This window comes from Calliphora vicina, chromosome 1 (assembly GCF_958450345.1).
Source record: "Calliphora vicina chromosome 1, idCalVici1.1, whole genome shotgun sequence".
Lineage (NCBI taxonomy): Eukaryota > Metazoa > Arthropoda > Insecta > Diptera > Calliphoridae > Calliphora > Calliphora vicina.
Window position 1 is genome coordinate 156,939,562 of NC_088780.1, and position 22,205 is coordinate 156,961,766.

Here is a 22,205-nt window from a genome sequence, read left to right on the forward strand (position 1 = left end):
TTTTGAAACAAATTCTTGAAGCCGAATCTTGAATATATTTAATTTTTTTTTCGTTTTCTTTGACTTACCATTTGCAATGTTGTCAAATACTTCTTCCACCACAAGTATTTCTGATATTGAGGACCCATAGCCGAGAACATATAGTAGGTATACATAATAATATGTACAAAGGTATTGAGCAAACCGAAGAAGGTACTGTGACCGCCGGGTGTGAATTTTACACCGAACCAAACGGACATGGGCATACAGCCGTGATGAATAACGTGGAGTGTTGTGATTTGACTTTGTTTTTTGCGCAAAACAAAGAATATCTATACAAATTATGGAAATTATAACATGTTAACATTATGTTTAACAACTTATTGTCTGGAAACTGTCAGAAAAATACCCTACTGGAATGTTATTTTGTAAAACGATTCGAAGGAAAACTATTTTTTTTTGTTATGATTTTCTTTTCTAATCAATCACAAAATAACCCCCCAGAGGTTGAGAAAATAGTTTTCTTAATGTCAACAGTATAAAAGTTTAGTTGTTAGCTTTTTAAAAGCTTTTAAACTTACCGTGTCCATGAACTCAGTGAATTTCGAGAAGTAATACCACCAACAAGCATGAACCATCTTTTTTTTGTTAAGATAAAATAAATTATAAAATTTGAATTAATATTGTAGGAATTTTGAAATATTTTATTGCATAAAAGTGAAGGGAAAATAAAGCACTAGTTTTTTTTAAAAAATAATATGTGTAACTAGAAATTTTTAAACTAATAAAGCTTTACAGGTGTTAAATATTTTTAAAATTTAAAAACTTGTAAAGGTCTCTTAAGTTTTTAAAAATTTAAAAATCTTTAAAGGCTGTTGGAAGTTTTTAAAGTTTGAAAAATGTTAAAGCTTTGAACAAAATAAAGCTTCTATTGATTTTCAAGCATTTAAAACATTAAAAGCTTTTGAAAGTTTAAACGTGTTTGAAGAATTAAAAGCTTTTGAAAGTTAAATATTTAAAAACAATCATTCAAAATTTAAGTTTAAAAGCTTTTGTTATTCAACAAAGAGCTTTCTTCCCAGTTTTAAATATTATTAAATAAATTCACTGAAATTTATTGTTGGGTTGCTTAGGCAAGATCAATGGGAAAACCTTTTCCCAAAAACCTTAGGAAAGCAAAATATGTTATACAAATAAAACTATAGAGAGAAATGAGAATTACAAATACTCAAGCGTTATTTGTAAATATATCAAAGCTTTGACAAAGTACCAACAATAAACAGTGATTTTATGTTTTCCCTAATATTTGATTAAATTAACTGACCTCGAGCTAAACAAAATTGTTTTATTTAAGTTTAAAAACTTTTGAAGTTTAAAAGCCTTTTATAGTTTAACAGCTTTTGAATATTTAATTACTTTTAAATTGGTTAACAGTTTAAAAAGCTTTTAAATTAAAAGCCCAAAGAGCTTTAAACGTTTAAAAGTTTAACGAGCTTTGATGACCTTAAAAACATAAGGGAGTCTAAATGTTTAAAAGCTCAAAAGAAAGTTTAGAAGATTATTTTTTTAGTGCTTCATTTTTACTTCTTTAAAAAAATATGATTGATTTATTTGTGTAATTATTAAAACAAATTCATGCAAAATAAATATTGTATAAACAGAATTCTTGTAGAAAAACAAAATAATAAAAATAAAGTATTTTATATAAAAAACATAATTATGTAATTGTTCTTTTGTCCTTTATCCTGTTTTAAATTTGCATTCAAAATAAAATTCACAAAATGTTTTTTTTTTAACAAACTGTAGCTCTCTCGAAATAAACAGATTTTTTTTCAATATAAATTTAAATTAAAACCAAAAATTAATTAAAATTTAAGCTAATGTTAGTTGTTAAACAAAAAATAATAAATAAAAGCCACCAAAAAATAAAAATTTAATTAGTTTAGATTAAAAATAAATTGATTAGTAACAACTCAATACAAATGCAAAGTTAGTGCTTTAAAACAACAGGAAATAAAATAAAATACGGAAAAGAATATCAAGACACAGAATACACAGAAGAGGGGAGAAGGAAACGAAACGAAACAACACAACATTAAGAAAATTATTTGAAAAACGTTTTCAATTCTACGCATTTTTCAAATTATTTTTGTAATTACTCTAACGAACAAAAAAAACATTTAATTGTTATTTAACATGGAGTTGGTTTATTTAAATGCAATTTAAAAAGTTTGCTGTAGTGGTGATGGTGGTGGTTAACACATACCCTTACTGTTCTAGGGTTATTATTATACTCAACCGGCTGACACCGGAAGCTATAGTGTCCTGTCAGCCAACCGGATATACCAATCTGAAAATGTAAAAATTAAAAGAGAATATGTAATACTCAGATGATGTGAGAGAATCGTATAATTTTTTCGGTTTTGTTTTAGCAAAGGGGATTTCATTGAAGATCAGCAACTCCAGGTCCTGTTGAAATTTTCAATATTTTTTTGTTTTTGTTTTTGTACACATACATATTTCTCTTTTGGCGTGATTTTACATACAACTACTTAAGAAAAGAGACAACAATGTTCTACATTTACAATACTAAAAAAAACATTTTGATGACACTAATTATATAAATTCACATAGATTATATATTTCCTTGGGTACTGTGTTAATTAAAGCCAGTTATGAATTTTGGCCATTATTTTAATGGTTTTTATCCAAAAAATACACTAAAAATTACATAAATGAATAAATTACACATAACTTACAAATGAATTTCGATTTATTACGAAAAAAGCCAAACAATTTACATATGCATAAAACTGTTTAAAGACTTGTTTTCTTAGAAGATCTTTTCCATAAAGCAAAATTTTCTATTTTACCTATTCAATTTAAAAGCTCTGATTAAAAATAAACTTTAGTTTTATAAACTAACAATTTCATTATAAAGAAATATATAAAAATTAAATGGTCCATGTATGTATTGGCATCACGTGAGAACGGCTGGAGCGAAAAAAAAAATCAAAAATTCCGGGTAATACTTGGAAATTTTTTTTGAGTCCAGTTAACTGTAATAAAAAAGCCCCTAAAGTATGCAATACAAATTTATATATTTTATTTTTACTTGAAGAACTAACATTAGTAAATAGCTTCAGGGCGAATCCTGGGCCGTCAACTAGTAAAGAAATAAATATCTGATAATTTCTTTGTTTGAACTACATTTTTTTATCATAGAAAATAAGGCCAGGAATTCCGAAATGTAATCTATAGGATCATGACAGGCGTCTCAACATGAATCTGCGCTTAAAAGCCTATGACTAAACTGCAGTACGATTCTTAATTATATTAACTTATTTTTTATCTAACTCATTGTAATCTATAGGATCTTGACAGGCGTCTCAACATTAATCGGCGTTTATGAGCCATGGCTAAACAGCCGTACAATTATTAGTTTTATTTCATCGCCAAAATGGGCATACATCAGAAATCGCCAAACTTTAAGAATTTTAAATTTGTGCTATTTAAAAGTGGACCTAAATATACTCAAACAAATTTGTTTTTGGCTTAAAAATTTCACAATATCAAAATTTCAAATTCTCCACCCCCCCTTGGGGCATGTTTAAACATATTGGTGAAGCTCAAACACCTTGATGTTATGCTTCAAGGGGAAATATGAGGCGACACCGGGTTCTCTGAGATGCACTGACATTATTCCTGATAAGAATTTAATTCCTTAAATTATTCGGACTGGTTTACAAGGCCGGATGTTGGTGCTTTGATAATTGCTAATTGACTAGCTAGATATGAATGGCAGGGATTAGATAGACCCGGCTCTCGAGCAAGGGCAGACTGTTGATTCTATCCAGTGTGAAGAACATCGTGAGGTTGGGTCATCATGGCAGGTATCCACGTAAATATCTGACAGCCCTTGTAAGTTGTATAAGTCTTTCGAGGTGATTCAAATGCAGCAAAAATTGTGTGCTTTGAAGATATCTTTCATCTATTGCATTGTTAAAATCAAATGTAACGGCTTCGTGCTTGAAAACTCGTACAGCATCATTTATTTTGCACAAGTCGTTGGGTCCTCTCTCTAATCTAAAGTTATTTCGATTTTATCTTCTTCCGAAATCATGCCCTTTTTTAGCAGCGAGAGATTGTATTATCTGTTGTAATCTTACTAGCTATTGATTGCGATTTGTTTCTCTTATTTCTTAATTTGTATGAACTTCTTTGGAATTCGTGTTGTTTATCATGTTCGCTCTCGATCATTGTTTTAGAACGGACAATTCGGAATAATATACCACTTTTGAAGAACTCTCTCTCTTATCGATGTAATGTGTTAAAACCCCTGTTTTGGAATTAACTCGGACTCAAACTGATGAAATTGAAGGAATTTGTACTGTTTATAGGTAAATAACCGATCATGTTCGATCTGTGATGGCTATGAGTGACGATCACTGTTTTAAAGCGCCAATTCGGAATAATACACCACTTTCAGGTTGCCAGTAATCTTTGAAGAAACTCCTGTTTTGGAATTAACTCGGACTTAAAAAATTGGCTCAAACGAAAGAAATTGAAGGAATTCATGCTGTTTATAGGTAAATAACTGATCATGTTCTCCCCATGGTGGCTATGAATGACGATCACTGTTTTAGAACGGCCAAATGGGAATAATACATCACTTATTGTTTGCCAGCTTTCTTTGAAGAACTCTCTCTCTCTCTCATCGGATTAATATGTTTAAATCCCCTATTTTGGAATTAACTCGAACTTAAAAAAATGGCTCAAAGTGATGAAAAATAATTAATTTGTGCTGATCATGTTCGACCACTGATGGCTATGAGTGAGGATCACTGTTTTAGAACGGCCAAATCGGAATAATAAAACACTTATTGTTTGCCAGCTTTCTTTGAAGAACTGTTTCCCTCTCTCATCACCCCAGTTTTTATTTCAAACGGATGAAATTGAAGAATGATCGTTTTTTTTAAATGTTCATTGCATAAAGTTGTTTATAGTTTGGATATTAATGTTTTTATGTTTATGATTTATTACTTTGTTATGGTTAAATCTACTAACTACTAGTATTTGATTACAAATTTAGCTTTATGGAAAAGATTAATAAGATTTTTACCTACAGGTTTCAATAATTAATGAGAGTTTTGCATTAATAAATGAAAACATACTTAATTAAATTATAAAATTATTTTATTAAATTAAAAAAAGCAGCAAAAATTACAGATGAGTGAAATTATATTAAAAAAATATGTGCACAATTAAGTTGAAGATGTAAAACAAAACTAAACATGAAATTATAAAAGATTTATATACATATATTTTAAAAAAAAGTGGCAATTGTTTAAGCTGCAAATTAATGAAATTATTAAGATTTCCCCACAAAAAAGGCTTTGCTGCAAGGGTTAATATGTAGCTTTTAAAAGTTTAATTATGACTAAAAAGCTGTAAAATATGAAAAGGAAGGAAATGAAGGTACAGGACTAGAGGACAAACATTTGAAAATTTGAAAATTATCAAAGCTAAATACTTAAGAAAGTTCAGCAATTAGTTGTTTAATTCAAAACCCAGCTATTTTTTATAGATTTTTTTTCTTATAACTTAAAATTTAAGTTTTTTGCTTTCGAGAGTGCACAGACTGTAGTATGAAGGATTTTCTTTTCTTTTTTTAAAAAAAATATTCAAATATTATTTTTTCTTTATTAATTTTCTGTTAAACAGCATTTAGTCTGCTAAATCTGCTAAACTTACTCGCTTGGTACGAGGATGATCATTATATTCCACGGGCTGGCATGTAAAGCTGTAATGACCCCACCAGCCTCCCATTAAACACTAGAAAAATATTACAACTTAAACTTTTAGAAAAAAAACAAAACAAAACAAATAATTCTACTCTAAAAAATAATAAATACATAGAAAAAATATGAAATTTTTTTAAAACATTTAAATGGTGAAATGAAAAGCTGCAAAAGAATTTCAAAACATAATAGCCAAATATTAATGAAAATGTATTAAAAAATTAATACTTTTTTCATAATGACAACAAATAACAAATGATATATGATATAGAATGTACTTATGTTTGTAGAAACATAAGAGATGATTTGACTGAGTGACATTTTAAGTAGTTTATTGATCTTTTTCTTGGAATTGGACCCACATTGCTGCTGTAAACTCTTTTATAAAATAGATTTATTTTTTGTTAGAGTGTTAAATAGGTGCTTGTTTGTGTTTGCAAAAAAAAAAACCAGGGAGTACCAAAAACATACCTCATAGAATATCCAGGCGCTAAATATCACTTGTACTGCATTGTATAAAATTAATGTGTTTTGTAAACGGAATGGTTTTCGATTTTCCATTAATCTTGGTCCGATCACCTAACGTAGGCAAAAATAAAAGAATTAATTTATTTGATTTGTGAATATTAAATTTTAATAGAGAATTTTAATTTTAATTCATCCTTCTCAAATCCTAATCCTTATTAAATCTATACGGGATCAGAACTAAAATGTATTTTTTCAAAGTTTTCCTATTTTTTTTTCTTCAAATTTGTTCCAAAATAACATCATACAATTTTGATTATTTACTGTCAATTTATTAGCATAAATTAATAAATCGTTTTCTCACCTTGACTAAGTAAACATATGTGAGGCATACAGCTAATGTGGGAAATGGTGATGACATCATGGGCCAATCCTTCGTCCGGGGATCTACATAAGAATAACAAGAAAACAACAAAAATAATTAATTTATGTTAATTCAATTTTATACAATATATTTTAGCTTTAAATATGTAAATAACTTTATCTAAATTTATAAAATCTGTTGTACAACTGTCCTATATCTCATTTTGTAATTATTAAATCAGTGGTCGGCATATAAAGTGCAAATTTTATTCTCTGCTGTAATCGCTACAGCCATTTATTGTGATTTTTATTCTTTATTAGATAATTTTAATGAATTTTGTTGACATTCGTGTTATTTATAGTTAAATAACCGATGAAGTTCGGCAACTGCTGGCTATAAATGCCGACCATTGATTTATATTGTATTGTAATGTTGCATTAAACTAATTTGATATTTAAATACCCAATTTTCAATTTGTTTCCCACACAAAGAATACAGATTCGTGATAGCAACCGAATTTGTTGCCAATCGAATGATTCGGTTGTACACATAGAATATGTCGGTTCTATCAACAGAAAGACAGTTGACAAAGAAGAATTTCGATTAAAGCAACCAAACTTTTGTTACCCCTTTTAAAATTCTATAGCCATAACTGTAAAATTCGGTCACTAAGGTAGAATCATTCGATTGGCAACAAATTCGGTTCCTATCACGAATCGGTTTTCTCTGTGTACTTTATGATTTTCACACTTTCGTGTTGTGTACATCTAAATAGTCGATAGGGTTCGGCCCCTGCGGCCTATGAATGTCTACCTCTGATTTAAATACATTTAGCTCTAAAGATTAGGTTTATTTTCAACGATTTAAACAAAAACCAAATGTTTAAGGTTTTGGACTTGAGCCATCAAATGTTATTTAAGTCTCTAAATTCGATTTTTTTATAATGGAAACTGTTGTATTAAAATTAAAGTTGTTACAGTCATTTTGTAAGGATTATTTTGCAATTTTGTGTATGTTTAAATCAGTGGTCGTCATATAGAGAACATGTTATGCATTATTTTCTATATTGTTATTTTTAAATTGAATTAGATAATTTTTATGAACTTCGATGACAATCGTGTTGTTTACTCCTAGCTAGCCGATCATGTTCGGCTCTGGTAGCTATGAATATCGACCATGGCCAATTGACATTGCCAATTCGATAAATAACGCGATATGGAAATTTCTCGTGCAACAACTTAATTGTTTGATCGGCTGTGTGGCCACAAAAAATTGGTGATCACGATATCTGAAGGTGCCTGCTCGAGCTGTGTGGCTCAAGTCGTCGTTTTGCTTAAATCGAAAGATCACTGTAATATGTGACCACTAAGAATCGGTTTTCATAGAGTCTGAAGGAGTCTGATTACGAGGAAAAGCTGCTCGATCTTTGTCGTTTTGCTTAAGCCTATGGCCACTGTGGTCACACAAATTCGATTATCATAGAGTTTGAAGGAACCTTTGAAGGCAAAGCTGCTGGAATTTTACGAAGTGATACAGTAAAATATTCATAATTTTGAAAGTAAATTTTTACAATTAAAATTCGTTGTTCAAGAGTGGAGCTTTCCATGGTTAAATTGTCCAAAATTTTTACGAATTAACGGACAAAAAATGACAGTTGAATTCTTGACATTTCATAATTTGACAGAGAATTTATTTCAGAACCCCAAACTAACTCATAAATTCAATACAACTTCAGAAAGTCATGACCGCGAAGGGTGAAATGTGGGTGTTATTCAGCATTTTTCTACAACTTCGGGATTTTTTAAGCGACCTGAGATGTTTGGCCATACAAAATTAGAGATCATGATCTCTGAAGGTACCTGATTATGAGGAAAAGCTGATCGAACTGTGTGGTTTTAGGCGTCGTTTTGCTTAAGCCAAAGGTCACACAAATTCGATTATCATAGAATTTGAAGGAACGTGATTACTAGGAAAAACTGCTGGAATTTAAGGGAGTGATGCAATAAAATATTCACCATTTTGAAAGTATATTTTTACAATTAAAATTCGTTGTTCAAGAGTGTAGCTTTCCATAGTTAAATTGTTCAAAATATTTACTAATTAAAGGTTAAAGGATGACAGTTCAATTCTTGAAATTTCATCATTTGAAAGAGATTTTTTTATTTCATAACCTCAAATTTACACATTAAATTCTCTAGAATTTTAGAAAGTCATGACCAAGAAGAATGGAAGCTGGGTGCTATTCTGCAATTTTCTAACAACTTTGGAATTTTTTAACGTGGCCTGATTATGAGGAAAAGCTGCTTGAATTTAAACCTAAAGGTCACTCCAAGGCGTATTTAACAAGGTGACAGCAGTGGCGAAATGAAATAAATACAGGCGAATTCACTTATTTTTTATATATAGAGTTTGACATACGGGCGTACGGACGGATATTATTTATATATGTAGTTTGACATTTGTGCGTGCTATTTCAATAATCAGCTGTGCTGCCGATGGCACCTTATTTAATGCACCTTGGGTCACTCTTTTGAAAATTAAATTTTCACATTAAAATACGTTGTTCTAGTGTAAAGCTTTTCACGGTTAAGCTGTCGAAAGCTTTTATTAAATAAATGTCAAAGGATGAGAGTTCAATTCCTGACATTTCATCATTTGACAGAGAATTTATTTCATAACCTCAATTTTACACATTAAATTCTCTACAACTTTAGTAAGTCACGACGAGAAAGGTAAAATGTGGGTGTTATTTAGAATTTTTCTGTTACTTCGGAATTTCATAACTCAATAGTAAGAGTTCTTGGCATAAACCCGTACAGATAGCATCTTTATTATTAATTAACACCACCTAATTTGTCATAATAAAATTTAATTATAAACTGAATACTACCTAATCTACCATTCTGCTATAATCAACCTAAAGGGGGTGAATGTTTCATTTAAATGATATAAAACCAAATATAAAACAGTTCCGGTTAATAACACACGACTAAATTTCATATTTTTATTTTAATTTAATAAAAGTCTAAAGATATTTGAGTTTAAAACCACAAATATAAATACAAAAATAGTTCGTGTGTGATTATAAAAAAATCGTGAGACAAATATTATATAATTCTTTACCTCTTTGAACAATTATATTTGGAAATATTTAACAAATAAAATAAAAATATATCAATAAACAACATACCAAAAAAAAAATCACAATTAAGCAAGACAAGTTAATTAAAATTTTATTAAATACACAGCACGTGAATAAAATTTTTAAAATTATTTCAACAAAAATACCATTTAAGCGATTTTTGGCCTCTTTTTTTCAAATGAGAAGAAAAAACAAACAAATGCCAAAATATAACAAAAATTAATGGTCCATAATCCAGAATGAGTTGGCGTTTGACATCAATCTCAATGACCAATATCGTAGTCATCATAACAGAAATAAATGTTAATGTTTATTACTGTTGTGTATTTGTTTGTGTGTCCATAACAAAATAGTCGTTATTATTATCTATTGTGCAGTGTAGGTCAGGCAATTAGTGATCATGTGTTAAAATTTACAAAACTGTGAACTGAACTAACTTCTTGTAAACACTAAGGTGATGAAACATTTAGACTTATATGTATGTACGTTTATAGGTATACAGAAAAAAATATTGTTTAATTTTCAAGGTTAATTCTCTTTTGGTAGGTAGTACATATTTATTTATTTTTTGCATTTATATTTGTAGGTAATTTTTGTTTTTGGAATTTGCGTGGAGACTTCATTCAATATATGAATTTTGTATGTAAAAAAAATATCGAATGAATATTAAATAAAATCAATTATATGGATTGAGCTAGTGAGTAAATACGAGACTATACTGCATGAATATTTATTTAATGTTTGTACATTTTTTGGGAAGTAGACAACACCATTCCTAGTAGGAATTAAAAATGAATGGCAACTTGGCATATTTAGTAATTTTTTCTTCAACTTCAGGAGGTTTTAACAAATCTGTTAGCGTTCATTGAGACCAATCCAGTAAGATTTTTAATCTCAATGTGACCTACTTTTATTATAGTTATAGTTATACCCCACTAGGCAATTTAGTTGCCCAAGTCTCTTGTGTTTGTAGATGCCAGAGGTAATGTCGGGTTAAGGAGAAGAAAATTTTACATGCTGTTTTGTTGTTTGGCAAAAGACTTGCACAACTAAATTGCCTAGTGTGAAAGGGGTCTTATTGAGCATTATAGTGTAAACAACAAAGTTTATTTTTTTCTTCGAACATTTTGTACGTCATATGCGGGAAGTTTAGCTTTACTTCTTTAATTTGATCAAGTAAGAGAGCTACATTCGGCTGTACAGAATGCTATATACCCTTCAACAAATTATACTTCAAAATACAAAATTTAAATATTTTTAGGTAAACAAAATTTATTTTTTTTCCAAAGTTGTATTTTTTTCATTTTTTGTAAATTGAATTGTTATTTAAATTTTTTTTTTAAATTTTAAACATTTTTTTTTGTTTTTTAGATTATTTTTTTGGTGAAAAAAAATTCGGGTTAAAAAATATTTTTTCCGATTTTGACCAATTGTAGGTCCAACTTGCTATGGTCTTATATACGTCGTTTCAAAGGTCTTTGAAATATCTATCATTAGATATCCATATTGTCTATATTAATGACTTATTAATACAGATAGATATAGGACAAAAATAGGTCAAAAATCGAGATTGTCCTGGTTTTTTCTTCATATCTCAGGCATTTGTGGACCGATCTTGCTGATTTTAAATAGGAAACTTCTCGAAAGCATGTCTGACAGAATTATTTGGATACCGAAGATATCTGGGGTCTTCAGAAATTTGATTTCAACAGACAGACGGGCATGGCTTAATCTACTCCGCTATCCGCTATAAGGATCCATAATATATATACTTTATAGTGTCGGAAAATTATATTGTGGAAATTACAAACGGAATGACAAACTTATATATATATCCTTCTCACGAAGGTGAAGGGTATAAAAAAAAGTGCCACTGAAACACACCGATTGCTCACCAAAGCTTATGGTAAATGTGTTCCATCGGTTTCAACGTGCCAGAGATGGTTTGTGCGGTTCCGAAGTGGTGATTTTGACACGTAAGACAAAGATCGCCTAGGCCAGCCAAAAAAAGTTTGAAGACTAAGAATTGAAAGCATTACTCCTTTAAGATTGTTGTAAAACTCAACAAGAGCTTGCTAAATCACTAGGAGCTACTCAAGCAACAATCTCAAAACGTTTGCGAGCAGCAGAATTCCTCCAAAAGCAGAGATCTTGTGTACCATATGAATTGAAGCCAATAGACCTTGAAATACAATTTTGAATGTCCGAAATGATGCGTTAACTCTATAAAAGAAAATAATTTCTTCATCGAATCATTACTTGCTATGAAAAATGGATCAATTACTATAACAACCAGCCGAATCGACACCAATGCCAAATATCCATGGTGCTAAGTTAATTTTTTGTATTTGGTGGCAGCAAAAGAATTTTATACATTATGAGCTGCTGAAATCTGACCAGACCATCACAGGGAACCTGTACCAAACGCAACTGATTCGTTTGAAGCGAGTATTGGCCGAAAAACGATCAGAATATGAAACGGTATTATTCCAACATGACAACGATCGGCCACATGTTGAAAAGTATTTACAATGAAGTGGTTGGGAATTTTTGTCTCACCCGCTTTATAGTCCACACTTTGCCCCGTCCGAATACTATTTGTTTCGCTCTCTCTGGGATACACTTCACTTTGGAACAGAGTATTTCCCTCTGTAGCCATGGGAAATTTTATTAAAATCACACTATCCCTTTAGAAGTTACACATTTATTTACACTTTTTTTCAGTTCTCCTACTGTGTAGACAGACTTACGGACACAAATTTGTTCATGTTCTTCGTTGTGGGTAAAATGTGTTGATGTTCATAACACAGTACAACACATGATTTTGGGACTCAATTCTGTCAATTGCACGTGAAAGTAGCCCCAAAAATAAGAACTTCTGCATCATTAGTTTTGTCAAGTTGGCTGCCGTATTAATTTAATGGCCATACGAATTTTTTTCCTCAAGGTGGATTTTTATCACTTTTTCTATATTTTAGCACGGATATATCTCGTATACCGTACGGAATATCTCTTTTGTGGCTGAAGCAAAGTTGTAGATATTGAATAGTAGAAAAAAAGTACGGAACATACCTACCCGAAAAAGATGCATCCAGTGCCTTAAAAATCGCCAAAATGCCCATTTTTTTAATTTTTTAACCAATTTTTCACCTTTTTTGCTCAATAACTGGATTACAAATCCAATTATGGACTAATCACCATGAAATTAGGTCGTGTGATTTGTATCTATATAAAAGTTATTTATCATGAATTTTGTATGTATACCATAATGTTTTACAGATTTATGCACTTTAAAGTGATTTTCGGAAGCGTGTCTTATATGTGAGCTATGACTAATTATGGACCGATCATAAACAAATTCGGTACATATAATTTGTTCGGCCCAAGGACGAAAACTGTTGAAATTGGCTGAAATCGGTTCATTATTTCACCTAGCCCCCATACAAATGTCCTGCCGAAATTGGACTTTATCGGTCATAAATGTTTAATTTATATATGTATATACACAAATTTAGCTCCAACTAAGATTTATATATACAAAATTCATGTCAAAAAATTTTATTATGATCGGTCCATAATTATTCATAGCTCCCATATAAGACCAGCTTCCGAAAATCACTTTAAAGTGAATAAATCTGTTAAAAATGATGGTATACATACAAAATTCATGATAAATAACTTTTATATAGACACTAGGGTATTCATTCGACTAATGATCGTTCGATTAATCGAATAATTTCTTACGAATAATTATTCGAACAATTTAAAAATGGCCATTTTCGAATAACGAATAATTCGAACAATTTTATGTAGAATAATCGAATAAAACGAATAAATGTTCACATATATTTAAATTTATTAAATTGCTTAAAATTTTTCATAATTTCAAATTTAAAAAAAGTAATAATGACTCACAAAAATTGTATTGTTTCTGAAATTCGACAAATAACCAAAGACAAAGGGACTTTCGATCACTGTAGATAAGTTTTCCGATAGCTCCTTCTATAAATATATAAATATTACTGCAAGAAGTTACAATTCTAAAAACAAGTCTTTAAAAATTTGGACTTGAACCAATGAAAATAAAAGGTACGGAATAAAATATTTGTTATTTAGCTGGCGAAATAATAGAAGAATCGAAATTAATAATCAAAATTTTAACTTAGATTAAAGTGGAGTTGAATGTGATGGAGAATGTGATTTTGAAACGGCCGTCGAAAGTGATATTGAGGATGACATTTATAACGATTACATTGAAATAGATGAAGGCAATGATCTTAAAATATATGTATATAATTAATGATGTTATTAACCGCGTACGTAAGTGTTGCAAAATATTAAATAAATCGAATGATAAACACAAATATTTCAAACTAACGTTTTGTTGCAAGAAAAGCATGGAGTTCGTCTCATACATGATTTTGAACATCGTTGGACATCTTTGTCTAACATGAAAATAAACTTTTTGCGTATTTTTAAATACATCAATCATGCACTGTCTGATTTCAAATTAGTCACGTTCACTGACAATGATACCAAACTTTGAACAGATTTGTGTAATTCCCCAAGACCACTTTATTAAGCAAAGATTCGGCAACGTTGATAGAGCTTGATGTATAATACAATTTGTTATAAATAATTTCAAAATAGTGAATAATTAATTTACTAAAGAATTAATTACTCAATTTAAAACCCGAATTAATGAACGACATAAAAAAGTTCTTAATACGTTTATATTGTATTTGAATTCAGGATCATGTCCAACTAGCTCAAATTTTTTAAAGCATAGCTCAAAAACGGAAACTGGAGGGTTTGATAGTCAATTGTTTTGTAGACTGTTCGGGAGTTAATCTGATCTGAATATTTCTGTTGAAAATTTAATGATGAACTTTGTTTTCGAATGTTTTTAACATTATCAATACTTGAATTGTTAACTTTAAGGTTACTTTTGTTGTTTTTCTTTAACAATAAAATATTAAAAAACCGACATAAAAACTTCATTCTTTACTTTTTAAAAAAAATTTAAATTATTCGAATAATTCGATTAATTTTAAACGTGTGGTCGAATTATTCGAACAAGTTAAAATCTCTTATTCGAATTATTCGTTTTATTCGAACAAGAGAAAAATCGAATAATTCGAATACCCTAATAGACACAAATCACACGACCTAATTTCATGGTGATCAGTCCATAATTGGATTTGTAATCCAGCTATTGAGCAAAAAAGGTGAAAAATTGGTAAAAATTTAAAAAAATGGGCATTTTTGCGATTTTTAAGGCACTGGATGCACCTTTTTCGGGTAGATATGTTCCGTACTTTTTTTCTACTATTCAATATATACAACTTTGCTTCAGCCACAAAAGAGATATTCCGTACGGTATACGAGATATAACCGTGCTAAAATATAGAAAAAGTGATAAAAATCCACCTTGAGGAAAAAAAATTCGTATGGCCATTAAATTAATACGGCAGCCAACTTGACAAAACTAATGATGCAGAAGTTCTTATTTTTGGGGATACTTTCACGTACAATTGTCAGAATTGAGTCCCAAAGCAATGACCTGAAAAATGTTGTACTGTGTAATTTGCTTAGTACTTTTTTTTAATTGGGTCTTATTGTGTAACTCCCTATTTTTTTATACTGAAAATTGCATTTGATGGCAGACATGGTAGTACTAACAAATATTCTGATATCCTTGTTTGAATAGGAACATAACATCGAAAAGAGTGGTCCACACGAGACAAATTCATGTGCGTAAAATAATATATTGTAAGCTGACTCAGCAAATTGATGGATGGCTCGTCAATATGTGTTTAAGAACTGATGGCATCGTTGTACGAACAAATGTTCTGATAGCATTGTTCGAATAAGAACATAACATCGACAAGAGTGGTCCACACGAGTCAAATTCAGGTGCATACAAGAAATTGTTGGCTGAGTCAACAAATTAATGGATGGCTCGTCAATATGTGCTTAAAACCTGTATACTTGGCTGATTTGTTTTCATTTGTATCTCTAGCTGATTAATAATAAAGATTTAGTTGCAAACAATCGTATTTTAATGCCGGTTCCAAGTGTGATATTAAATTTATTATTTAAAATACAAATGCATACAGTATTCAGGATGACTTTTGAATAATTGTTAGCAAACAAAATATGAATATTAAATAATTAAAGTACATATTTGTTAACAAATTCAATTGAAATGTTAACATTGAAGTATTTTTAAGAATTCCTTAAAATATCAGTGATTTATAGAGTTCGTTAGCGATTTAAGCCGATATTTAATACAATTGCTTAACAGTATTTGTCACAAATTTATCATGAAAAAATAAAATAATAAAAACCTTACAAAGTTATCATTGAAGCATGGTGACTGTTTTCTAAGAAATATCAGTTAACAATTTTATACATTTCTAGCTAATTTTTTTAATTTATATTTTAATTTAACTAAAAAATAGAGTTAAGAAAACATTTGAACTGAAAGATCTCTGGTTAGTTAAATCGCAGTTTAATAATTAGTTTTATAATTGGGGTATTCACACGGTCTACTCTTTGGTCATATTGTCATAATTTGATTAAACGATCATAATATATTAGGACATATTATGATCGTTTAATCAAATTTTTATTGTTTTGTCATAAAGTAATACTTTCTTTTGTTTAAAACACAACAACAACTAATATATTAGGACAACTATTATAATATATTAGGCCATGCGACTAATAGCAGACCGTGTGAATACCCCAAATAAGTTTTTGCCAATGGAAATGAATTTGATATATATGGTTTCTTAACAAAAATTATATATAAAAATTCGACTACTTACCGCCCTGTGACTCCATATATCTGTGCATGCTGTCTATGTATTTCATAATTAAGGCCATTGTTATGTTTTGTTGCTGTTTGTTCTGTTTTTTTTTTAATATATATTCTCTAATTTATTTGTGGTATCTGTTGCAGTTGATTAGATTTGAAGAGGATTTAATCCATAGACCAAATCCCAATAATAAAAATAAAAAAACTAAACTATAGTTTCTGGTTTTGGAAGGAAGGGAGTTTGGTTATTGATCTGCTTCAAAGGAATATTCTCAATTGTTGCTTGCTTGTGGTATTTATATTTTTCTTAAATCTGTAAAGATAAATAAAATGGAATAAAGATATTCATTAGTATGCAAGTTTCAATTAGTAAGTAATTTTAAAAAATATTTGAGTAATTCGTAAAAAGTTTTATTTGTTTGCAACAAAACTTGTCAAGTTTTTAGGGGGAAAGTTTTATTTCTATAGATTTTTACACAGAATTTTACTGTAAATATAGATAAATGCTAATTGTTTATTTTAAATAAATATTTGTTTGTAAAATTTGTAAAATGGGAAATTGTGTTGTATTCATTTGTAAATCTTTTAAGAGATGTTGTATTTAAGATTTTAGTTAATTTTATTTATAAATATTTGAGAAATGATTTGCTATTTTGTTCCCATGGAAGCATACACAGACAGTGTTAAGTAATTGAACAATTCCCATAGTGGTGGCAAATTCAAACTTTAATACTTTTATATACAAACATGTAACTTAGGTTCCCAGGCTTAAAATATTGAAAAATCTTTTATTTTTTATCAAAATCTTTTCTTGTGTTTTGAATTACTAGTAACACTGCTATTAATGCTATAACAAATGTTGCTGCTATAGCACCTACTACAACTACAGAATCTATGTACTAATACTGCTACATTAGGGTTCTATAGTTGAAACAAACCTTTCGACTTTTACCGTTTTTTTAAAAAGTCGACTTTTCGAACTTTCGATTTTTTAGTTAATTGGACTTTTAGACTATTTTCGACTTTTTTAGACTATTTTCGACTTTCCGACTATTTTCGACTTTTTCAACTTTTTACCATTTCTTGTAAAAAATATACAGTTTTTACATTTATTGATGCGCCTTTTGTAATGTTTAGCAATAAAAATAAAATTTATCAAGGCGATACTAGTTAGAAGAATGTTGGAAGAATTTTGTGTAGAAAAAAGCTTTATTTTATAAACATTTATTTATTATTTATATTAGCATACACTACAAAAAATGCAAGTGTACCAAATTGCAATAGTTTTAGTTTAATGTTGAAATTAAATATTTTTTTAACAATCTAAAATGTCGACTTTTATCGACTATTTTCGACTTTTATCGACTATTCGACTTTTATCGACTATTTTCGACTTTTATCGACTATTCGACTTTTTTCCGACCAAAAAGTCGACTTTTCGACTTTTTTCAGCAAAAAGTCGATTGTTCGAACAATCGACTTATAGAACCCTATGCTACATCGCAGCTGTTAAGCAAGTAGTAATTGTTGTTAGACAGTAATTGTCTCTAATATCTGGGTCATTTGACACTTATATGCTCTTAGTAGTGCGGAGTAGTTGCTTTATACATCCCTGGTAATCTAGCGAATAGACAATTGTCACTTAAGTGTCTCTAGTGTAGTCACTTTTAACGTTTCTTTTGTTATGCTCTTTGTGGCGAGTAATTCGGTTTTATACAAATTGTGTTGATATAATTCTTATACAGTTTATTTTCTTTTTGCTAAAATATACTGACATCCCATGTAACCTAGTGTCAAACCAATAGTCACTTTAGTGTCCCTAAGTAATCTAGAGTGTAGTCACTTCAAACGTTTATTTTGTAGTGCACTATAGAAAGTAGTTATTTTACCCATCAGAAATAATCCATTGGAGAGTTGTTAGATGAAGGTTTGTTTACAGGAAATTGGTTATTGAACTGTTTTTGTGATGTTTTTTTTTAACTGACTGTTTGGTGTCAATTAAATGTCAAAATAACTAGTTAAGTAGCAAGTTCTCTGACTCTATGTAACCGGAATGGCAATCCAATACGTTGACTACTTTGGGCCACATATTGGACAGTCTCATTGTAATCTAAAAGGATCAATTTACCCCCTACTTGGAACGTGTTAAAATAACTAGTCACGTAGCTAGATATGTAACTAGTTGTCACCCTAAATGAGAGGTAAAATCACTAGTTCGGAATAGTCCCCTAGAACTGCTGGGATGCTAAACAATTTACTAGCGGAGTATTAACCCTCTAACCGGCCAATTTTATTTCGAGGTAAAATAATATACCAGGTTATTGTTTAAAAAAAAAACAAATACGCTGGTATAAAAAAAAAACAAAAGACAAGTGTTCTTGTTTATCACAATAAGTAAATTGTTTGTCTCTTTACACATATTTACCGTTATAACGGGAAAAATAACCAAATAATGCAGCATTACATACATTTAACATACCCGCCTAAAGGCAGCCTTGCCGGTTAGAGGGTTAAGTGCGAAAATTGTGTCCTTTCAACTCTACTTAGCTGTATGAGCGCAGTGAACTACCACGATAGCCAACCATTAAATTGCGAATACTGTAGCAATATTGAAAATACAAAATGCTATAGCTTTTGTGTGTCTGTTGATCGTGGTTTGCTAAAAACTTTTTAAAGTCCAAATTTATAAAATCACTTGAACGTAATACTAAACTCCGCTAATATTTTATTATAACATGATAATATTATAATTACTAGTAATAGTAGAAATATTGGCAATAATAGTTTAAGGTGCTATAGCACTAGCATTTGTTATAATAGCTGTTTTAAGGCTACTACTTCTATTGTTTATTTTGCTATGATTACTACTATTGTTTTTGTTACCATCATGTTGGGCTAGGTATCGAAATATTATTCAATTCCTTGTTAATATTCACTACCTAGTTCCTAAAACTGAATTTACTTAATAATTCATATTTTCAGGCATAGCTTTGCATAATTTTTTTAAAAAAACCCCTATATTTATCACTCATAAAATGTGCTTAATCACATATGTATATCAAAAAATTCTGAATCTTAACTTGCTAAAATGGGGAAATTTTAACTCCAAATTATTTATTAATATTTTTAGCACAATCACAGAATAGTTGGCACACTTTGGAATTTCTAAACAAGAATAAAGAATTCATAAAGAATATGTTTTAGCTAAAAGAATATGTGACAATTTTGTTGAAAACATTAAAGCAATAAAACAAATTTGAATAAAAAATACTAGTAGTAAACTAGTATTTAATAATATTTATATGACAGGCTAGGCGGCATTATAAAGATGAATTAATATTTATAGCACTCACAGTGTGCCGCCAGTCATTTGTATTTCATAGTGGAATATGACATGTAATAAAAACTTTTTAAATATAACATCCATTGAGACTTTAAATAATAAAATTATTAAAGAGCACAATGAAATGTAAATTGTCTATGCCTAATAAACTTAAAAATCCTTTATATTGAAAATTTCATAACCAAAATATCCTGATAATACATTTTAATACTCATTTAATGAATTAAATAGAAAAACAAAATTAATTGCAATCGATTCTCAAACATTCGTTTAAATGAAAATAATTTAATGATTGCAGGCATTAATTTATTACCATAAATACACATAGATCGGAAACACTACTGTCAAAGACCTAACTCAATTGTCAAAAACCTAAGTGGTGAGAATGGATTACTAAAAAAAACTATGTGAAAACAAAAACAACTCACGTATGTGTGATTATTTTGAGTAAGTTTTTTCTAGTTTCTGTTATATGTTTAAAACATTCTCGATTAAGCAGATTTTGTTAATTTTTAATTAGGAAACAAATTAAGTAAAACTGATTGCCTTATATAAATTAATTAAAATTTATATAGGATTTGTTATAAATAAACTTAAATTTATTTTAATTTAAATAAAAGTAATGTCAATTAACAAGTTATTTGAATAATTTTATAAATTTCTTTGACTATTTTTAAACAAGAGTTTAATTATGATTTGTTTTCATTTAAATTTGTCTTACGGTGCTCAAACAAAGATTTGGTAATAGCAAGAAATCATAATTAAGCACCGGTTTTAATTATGATTTTAAACATCTTAAATATAATTTAATCAAGTATTTAAGAAGCTTTTAAATAAAGTTGAATGTTTTTTAATTATTATTAGAGTTTACATTAAAAAATGTATAATGAAATATCGAAAATACATAGAAAATCTTAATAATCTGCAGCCTAACCACAAAAGCCTTAAAGTCGATTTTAAGTGCATAAAGTTGACTATTATTTTAAATTTACCGTGCCATAAAACAAATTTAAAATATAATTTAAAATGCTGTTTTATTATTTTAAAATATGCTTTTTGTTTTGATCTTTTTTTTTTAATTCTTTTAAATTTATTTTTATATTTACATTCATTGGAAAATATTTTCGATTATTTGAATGTAAGGCCGGCTAACTTATCAAAATTTTAAACATAGTTAAGCTTAATCAATGTTTAAATATTTTTTTTGTATGGAAAAAATATTTTAAACATTTTTGAAAGCTTTTTAAAATATTTCTTATGGCACGAAAAAACAAAAGTTCTATTTTAAACTAATGACGACTATAACAAAAATTAACTTTAAAATTATTTTATAGTTAGGCTGCTGAATTTTAAAATAGGTTTCGTATTTAAAATAAGTTATTTTAAAAAACTATAACATTTTCTACAATATTTAGGTAGGCTATAGTTAAAATATACAAATCGATATTTTCAATATGCTAAATATTTTGACACATGCTGCCCAAAGAAGAAATAACTGATTTAAAAATAAAAAAAAAGTTATACGAAAATTAAAATTGTGAGTTGAACTCATTACAACTTTAAATTGTTCATAAAATTAAATATGTTCGAAAAATTTGAAATTTCGAAATTTACAGTAAATCCAAAAAATCAGATATTATAAACAATTTTGCATATTTAAAATAATTTTAATACATATTTGGTTATGTTCAAAAATGTTTCAATAAAGTTCAAAATTTTTAAAATATTTCAAATATTAAAAATCTGTAATGAAACTGTAAATTTGAGATCAATTAAAATGTCTTTATTTTCAATTAGGCATAATTTCTATAATTTGGGAATATTTTTAATTATGTTCGAAACTTTCGAAATTTCATAAATTTATAGAAAATGCTAAAAATCAGAAATTTTAAACAATGAATCATATTCCAAAAATGTTCGAAAAATTCTATAAATTTTGAAAATATTCAAATTCAAATTTTAGAAAGTTCTTAATTTTACAATCACATTTTGTATATTTAACATAATTCTAAAATTTTCTAAGCGTTTTTGGCTATGTTCAAAAAATTCGACATTTTGAAAAATTCCAAATGTCAAAAATTTCAGATTTTTTATCTCCAAGAAACTCGAAACAAAAACTTATTTTAAGTATTAAAAAATGTTTTCCAAAATTTAAAACGAAATTGCTAGGTTTGAAAATTTATTTGGAACCAGTAAAACTGAAAAAACATGTTTTTTAAATTAAAATTTTAATAGAAAAGGAAAAATTCATTGAAAATTTAAATATTTTTTTCAAGCCTCCTAATTTT

General features: G+C 28.7%; 1 protein-coding gene across 9 annotated transcripts in view; it reads right to left on the reverse strand.

The window, feature by feature from the left end:
• LOC135964206 (very long chain fatty acid elongase AAEL008004) overlaps positions 1–22,205 on the reverse strand; it is an 81,544-nt gene that overhangs the window by 10,461 nt on the left and 48,878 nt on the right. For 8 of the 9 annotated variants that reach the window (XM_065516361.1, XM_065516358.1, XM_065516357.1 and 5 more), the window contains 6 exons: positions 16,585–16,887; positions 6,610–6,692; positions 6,252–6,359; positions 2,246–2,329; positions 561–617; positions 69–311 (listed from right to left, as the gene is read on the reverse strand). In XM_065516361.1, coding sequence (XP_065372433.1) covers positions 69–311; positions 561–617; positions 2,246–2,329; positions 6,252–6,359; positions 6,610–6,692; positions 16,585–16,642 — 633 coding nt within the window. In that variant the 5' untranslated portion in view covers positions 16,643–16,887. Of the gene's footprint in view, positions 1–68; positions 312–560; positions 618–2,245; positions 2,330–5,733; positions 5,815–6,251; positions 6,360–6,609; positions 6,693–16,584; positions 16,888–22,205 lie in introns of all 9 variants that reach the window. The other variant, XM_065516363.1, reaches the window with a different exon arrangement.